The following is a 6,874-nucleotide window of genomic DNA, read 5'->3' as shown; positions in this document are numbered from 1 at the left end:
TAACATTTGATACAAAACTAATAATTCTGATAATTACCAGGTACCGACGTATTGCCATCAAGCGCAGAATACGTCTCCGTCTTAATGACATGAGTCTCCGTATATTTTGTGTGATTTGGAATAGGCAGTATAGCGCTACTCCAACAACATGTGGTTGATCCATGATTGTCTGGCCTGTGAGTGAACGAGGGCAGGTGTGTTCCATTTACCTCTTTCACTCCCCCTCCGCCCACTTTCCCTCCGCCCTCCAAGTGGCCTCAGTGTGACGTCATAGCAAGGGCTGAGGGCAAGTGAGCGAGGGCGACTCAAACTGTTTTTGGAACGCAGCCTAGATGTCCCTGCGTGCTGGCAGGACAGAGGAAACAGAGGTATGTATCAACTGTGCCTCTATCTACAACGTCCTCTTTTTTTAATTATTTGAAATAAATTCTACAAATATCAGCATACTGTGGCTAAACCATGATTTATAACAGTGTTTCTGTTCATCTTTTACAGAGGCAGCTTTAGCAGTTGATCCTGGATGAATGGAGGGAGCTTGGCAGGGGACTCTTTGAACTACAGCCTGGACTGGTTTTCGATGCTCTGATGATGCATCAGGGTCGTCATGGTGCTCCTCCATCTGCAGGGGTTCAAGGAGTGCCATGGAGTGTCTGTGGAAATTGCAGGGAGATGCCCACAGACTTAGAGAGAAAGTGCTGTGGTCAGGAGCCAGCCCATTGTATCAGCAGACTGCCATCTTTCTCCCTGTACTGCCTTGATGCTGGAATTCTGCGCATACATAGGAACTACAGAAAGGACATCACCGCGCTTGGCATTGCAAGGGAGCCTGGGGATGACAACCGGGAGTACCGTTATGCTGCATATAGATCTTTTATCTACTGGCAGCATGGGGCAGTGGGGCGGGGAAACCGGTTAGTCATCCCTAGCTGCTGTGTATGGCAGATCAGGGACAAGTGGCCTGACCCTCATGGACGGTATACAGGCTTTACTCCTGGACACTAGAATAGCTCTCAGACATCTGCAACAACTTTTCAGCTCCCAAAAACTCAGCCCAAAGTCACAGATACAGTACATGCATCATCTGGTCATCAAAGGCAGTTCAGACCTGCAACAGTTCAGCAGATCTTAGCCATTTTTATAATTGTGAAGAGTAATTACATTCACAAGTTATTGTTCTTTATTTGTAAATAAATATATCTTCTAAAATCACGGTGTGGATCACTTTCATTCACAAATAATGTAATTATAAAAGACCATAAAAGTATTCTGATCTGTGGTTAACACAGGGTTCATACATGTTTTCCAAAGTGAATTTGAAGTAATGTTCAAATTCATTTGAATCAATTAGTTCAAAATCCAATTTTTGTTTGGCAAGATGTTTCTATGGCAGGGATACACATACGGGAAACAACAAAATTTCATTTTTATAAAAGTTACACCTGTTTGGAAGTTTACTGTGCATCCCAGTACAGCTGCAACAATTACTTGGTTATTATTAATTACACTGTAATCCATTTTGATGATTGTTTTCAGTAATTTACTGAAGTAAAACAAATCAAACGTCTAATTTGCGCTTCGGGCTTCTTTAGTCATCTCTTACAGTAAACTGAATTTCGAGTTGTGGAGAACAAGACTATTTATAATGTCATTTTCAGCACTCATTTCTGTCATCTTCTTGTTAATGACAGTAATCTGTGCTTGAAGACATACATTTATAACCTGACTGAGTTTATATGAAGCAATAACATAAACTCACTTATTTTCAAGACATATTGACTTCAATACAACCCTTTTACTTAATTTTCATTTTTCATTTTCATGTTGACATTTTCAGTGACAAGTGATGATGACAGGGGGAAGAGTCTATAGGTGGTAGCTCCTGTTGTCACACAGCATCTGTATAGTGAGACAACAACAAGCAAATTAGTCAGAAGAGGTAAGCACTTACATTTAAAAAAGGTTTGTGCTCTGACATTACAAAATGAAAACAACTCCGGAATTGCTTACCATCACCTCTTCTGAGTTGTGCCTTTGCAAGTTCTGCAGTGGGTGGCGGGGGAATGGGTGGGAGTGGGCCAAGTCTTCTTGGGTCATCTGGGCGCTGGGGCCTTCTTACAGGCATCCCCTCACCTGAGGACAGTCTCTTGGCCACAATCTTGGTCTGCAGTTCCCTGATGTATCCATATGTCTTAGGAGTCTTTAGGGCATATACACTCCACCGCCTGGCGTTTCTTTTGTAGAGCCTTTTGAATCTGAAACACAGTATTTCAACAATTTTGGAAACTATATTTGAAGTAAAGTTACTTGCAAACCACATGATGGCTGCATTTTTATTTTTATCACCCCTAACAGTAAATAAAGACAAAAATAATTATTAATATGTATATTTAGTGAAATGAATTGTAAATGCCATTGTGTGAAAATGAAACTCACATCTTCTTGCCATCTTTTGATCGCATGAATGCTCTTTGGAGGTGAAAGTCGTAATCCAAGGCAGCAAGAAGAACTCTGGCTTTATACACAGGCGGTGAGAAAGCGTAGCGCTTGCTGGTATACATTAGGATGTGGCTCTGGAAAGCCTCTAGGTCAGCTGTCGATCTATATGGGACACGTATTGTTAAAAATGTGTTCTTTTTGTAAGTTATTGGTTTTTACACGTGTAATAAATTTACCTGAATGTTAAATATTTGTGGACATACTTTAGCCATCTCTTGTTCTCAGTGATATTCAGTAGAGCCTTGTGTGCCACAGAGTTCTCCTGGATGGTTTCCTTTTGGGTGAATTCTTGCAGATGTTCATGATGGCAGGATCCAACAGCCCAGGTGTGAGTGCCACAGCAATGGTGTATAATTCCAATCCATAGTGCCTTGCAGAAAAAGCAGGAAAAAGACTATTATCACGTTTTACTCGTTTAACCTTCGTATTGTCCCCGAAATTCTAAATGACATACAAATCAGGGCTGCATATAGTCTCGCCACCAGACAATCAGAGATCTCTGCCTTCTGATAGTCTGGGGACGCTCCTTTCTAAAGTGTGTTTAACACACCGGCGAAAACGGCCGGCAACAAAGCAACGCCTCTTGCATTTTTGAAAAGGACACGCCCTCCCGGAAATGTGCGCTCCCCCTTTTCTCGTCTGCAAGAACACAAACACACAGAGAGCTTGAAAATGGATGCTGAGAGATTTAACTCCGTTTTATCAAACGTGTGCTCAGTCCACAAGATTGTGGAAATGAACTTACAGCGACTTTTTTAAAACTTTTAACGCAGTCAGACTATGTTTACGAGCACAAGAGTTCAGCGAGCCACCGAAGGACATTTACTATTGGTTCTGCAACGTAGGGAGTTTTTTAAACTCTGAAATTGTATCCGCCCATCTAAACTCAAAAATCAGGGAGAAAGTCATCAGTCTTTAGTTAAGCAAAGCGTCTAAAGACTGACTTGCAGGGGTGGGTAGAGTACTGAAAATCTGTACTCAAGTAAAAGTACAATTACTGACATAAAAAATGACTCAAGTAGAAGTAAAATTACTATTTCAGAAACCTACTCAAATAAAAGTAAAAAGTACCTGGTTAATAATTTACTCAAGTACAAGTTACTTTCCGTTTGAATATTTTTTAGGTTGTGCGGACCAGTGCAAAATAATGAAAAAAACAGCACTTGATAAAACTTTTTTTTAATGAAGCAGGTACCAATCTTCCACTCTCCATCTCCTTCACTCTACCCCTCTTTTCCTCGCCTAACCTCTTCTTTCTCCATTTCCCTATCTGTAATTTGAGTGGATGACCTTGCTTTAAAAACAGAAATGACATCCCAACTTCTTTGTCTTTTCTACGTCTTTTTCGCTGTTAACAAAATAAATAAAAAACAATAAAACAAATAAGAAACCATTCAATATATGGTAAACAATAGCACTATAATGTTCCCAAGTTCCATCCACAAATGTGTTTGTAAAGGTATAACAGGTCCCTGTAGGACTTTCCTGCCAGATCACCAGGTGTCAGGTGAACTATTTTACAAATGACCAGTAACAAAATGAAAATCCCATCTCTCCCTTGTTTTGTAAGAAATATGTCCTAAACTGGGATTATATGTGCATAAATCTCTAACATGCTAACTCAGTTGGCTCTTTTCAAACAAAAAGAAGCTCTTCATTTCGACCTGGCTCTGGTCATTTTTTTCATGTACACGGGTTTCACCACTGGGTGGTGGTATTGTATTATACCAGTAAAGCCCCAGTTATCCGAACGGGCCATTTAACCAACAGTTACAGGCCGCCACACCGAAATATCACCATTCTGACGATCCGCCATCCCGAATTCTGGTCCCTAAGTCCTGACAGTGAGCTATGGCGAGCCTGTATAAGCCGTATTCCCCATGCATGTCAGTGATTTTCACCGGGGACGTAGTAATTCAGGCTGACATTACCTGTTTTTCAGCGAACTTCTCTGGTAATTTTATTAAAAGGCATTGCATATAGGTCCACAGTAACTTATTATTATTATTATTATTATTATTATTACTGGGCTACAATGAGTGGCCATCAAATCACAGCATCCGCAGTGAGAGGACACGGACAAGTGTGCGCTTTTACACACGCGGGTCAAGGCGATCACGGACATTTGATGTGGGAAAGATGTAGCCAGATGTATTACCTGTTTTAGATACGTGGCTGTCTGTCCGTCCGTCCGTCCACTAGTCATGTGCGCCACTTCACCACCGACCCGTGTGTAAAAGCGCACCCCTCCTTGAGGCAATGAATGAGGAAATAATCGGACCGGCGTTTAATACGCAAAATGGGGTCAAACCCCCGGCGGCTATTTGGAAATATACGGTAGTTGTAACGAAGGTAAATGGCAAATGTAGTGAAGTAAAAAGTAGATTACTGGCTTAAAAATATACTTCAGTAAGAGTAGAAGTACAGTTTTAAAAAAGGAACTTAAAAAGTACTCGTTCCTCAAGAAAACTACTTTTTTACTCACGTGCGTTACTTGTAACGCGTTACTACCCACCCCTGCTGACTTGTGAGTCTAGGCTGCCTATGACCATAAGAATCAAATATGTAAACTCACAAAAAATTGTTCTGCCGTGTCTGCCTTCTTGCAGCACCACCAGAAATGGTTAACGATATCCTTTAACCAGGTGAGGAGTATGCCATTCCCTTTTACCAGTGCAGCCTGGAGATCATGAGAATATTAGTATTGATGTTTTGGCACAACAACAATTCTCAGTCACTGCAAACACTTGTGCAATCTTTTTTGCCAGGTTCTTGGCACCATGCCACATGTCAAGGCTGTGCCTTATACCATAGTCTTTGAATTTTCCTCTCTCTGGGTCTAAGAGAGAAAAAGAACCACAGTATTACTGTGAGATACTACACGTAGGATTATAGAGAATACAGTACAACCAGTTATCAATAACATTTACGCGAGTACTCACTCTTAAGGGCTCCAATCTGGACATGTGCATCTGTGCAGAGTTCCACAAGTTTAACCTCGGCATGAAGTTTCTCCACTGTCTGGATAAAGGCCTCCCTTTCCATGATGACCGAGGACCGTCCTGTCTGCCTCTTGTCCAAAGTTACAACACTGATTATTTCCTTTGTGGACTCTGCCATGGTGGAGTAACTGCAGTACTGAGCATTATGACCTGTTGAATGCAAGACAGAAAAAAATAAGCCTCTGTAAAACCATTTCAGTTGTTCAATCTAAACAAAATTCAAAATGTTCGAAAATATATTCACTAAAAAAAAGTCATGACTGCCAAGCTGGCAATAACTATAGACTTCTGCAACTCCCTGGCACATTAACAGTAACAATCTGGTACCTGGTGAATCATTCCCTCCATCTCCTACAAGAGAAAGAACAAACAATTAGTAGGAGATAAGAGCTACATGTCACTCACATTAGTCTTATTTTAAAATATAACTAAGGTGACAACATAAATTGGAATCCATAATTGATAATGAATACTGATATTCATAAGTCACCCAAACAAACAACATCCTGGCCCTGTAGATGCTGAATGACCTCTGACCTTTTATCATCCCAAAACTCTGTAACTGTGTCAACACAGTAGGTGACCTGAATCTTGTAGAAACTGGTGACATTCAGCATTCCCATACATCTGTGATCAGTTCCCTAATTTTATTTTAACAATTTTCTAAATCATTTTCCTCTTTTCCAATTTCTCGTTTTATTTCATGGAAGTGATCAATGTAAGTGCACTTGTCCTTTAAACTTATTAAAAAAATAAAAGCTAACAAAATAAAAGACACCTGGTACATTCGTTACAGCTGTATCAGTTTATAGAACAGTTTTGAACAGTTAGAACAAGAGGCTGCACTGCAACGTGCAAATCATTTGTCGTGGCTGCCTGCGCTTTCCCTGTCCTTGCGGCTGCAACTTCCGATGTCTTCTCTTCTTCAAACTACAACACCCATAATTCATGTAGGAACTGCTGCAGCCAATGTGTAGCCGGAGGGAGCTGCATGACAACTCAACCACCATGATCAGTTTTTAATGTTTTATCGGGCAATAACTACTCCATACTCTGCTCTAGTGTAATTTTCGGGACAACCAGGGCAGAATTCAGGATTCAGGACAACTGCTTGGATTTTGGGACTGTCCCGAAATCCAAGCAGTTGTCCTGAATCCTGAATCCTGCCCTGATTGTCCCGAAAATTACACGGAGGTTGCCAGGGGGGTCAGATACTTGCATGCAGAGTTGGGTATGACGCGTTACTTTGTACTTTGTAACGCGTTAGAGTACTTTGATTACTTTTTGCAGTAACGAGTAACCTAACGCGTTAGTTTGCTGTTTGAGTAATCAAAAACTTAAGTACATTTTCAAACAAGACATCAGTTACTTCCGTT

General features: G+C 40.8%; 2 protein-coding genes across 5 annotated transcripts in view; both read right to left on the bottom strand.

Annotated features, from left to right (window-relative positions):
* The window catches only part of mmd (monocyte to macrophage differentiation-associated), a 194,560-nt gene that overhangs the window by 20,999 nt on the left and 166,687 nt on the right, over positions 1–6,874 (bottom strand). The gene's annotated exons all lie outside the window — the stretch shown is intronic.
* Positions 7–6,874, bottom strand: part of LOC126405767 (uncharacterized) — a 13,585-nt gene continuing 6,717 nt past the window's right edge. For 2 of the 3 annotated variants that reach the window (XM_050069683.1, XM_050069684.1), the window contains 8 exons: positions 5,826–5,849; positions 5,439–5,648; positions 5,306–5,335; positions 5,072–5,176; positions 2,673–2,866; positions 2,434–2,598; positions 2,008–2,252; positions 7–1,896 (listed from right to left, as the gene is read on the bottom strand). In XM_050069683.1, the coding sequence (XP_049925640.1) occupies positions 1,886–1,896; positions 2,008–2,252; positions 2,434–2,598; positions 2,673–2,866; positions 5,072–5,176; positions 5,306–5,335; positions 5,439–5,501 (813 nt within the window). In that variant the 5' untranslated portion in view covers positions 5,502–5,648; positions 5,826–5,849 and the 3' untranslated portion in view covers positions 7–1,885. The remainder of the gene's footprint in view (positions 1,897–2,007; positions 2,253–2,433; positions 2,599–2,672; positions 2,867–5,071; positions 5,177–5,305; positions 5,336–5,438; positions 5,649–5,825; positions 5,850–6,874) is intronic. The other variant, XR_007571608.1, reaches the window with a different exon arrangement.

Source organism: Epinephelus moara, chromosome 18, assembly GCF_006386435.1.
Source record: "Epinephelus moara isolate mb chromosome 18, YSFRI_EMoa_1.0, whole genome shotgun sequence".
In the NCBI taxonomy this organism is placed as follows: Eukaryota; Metazoa; Chordata; class Actinopteri; order Perciformes; family Serranidae; genus Epinephelus; species Epinephelus moara.
This window is presented reverse-complemented; position numbering and strand designations above follow the sequence as displayed.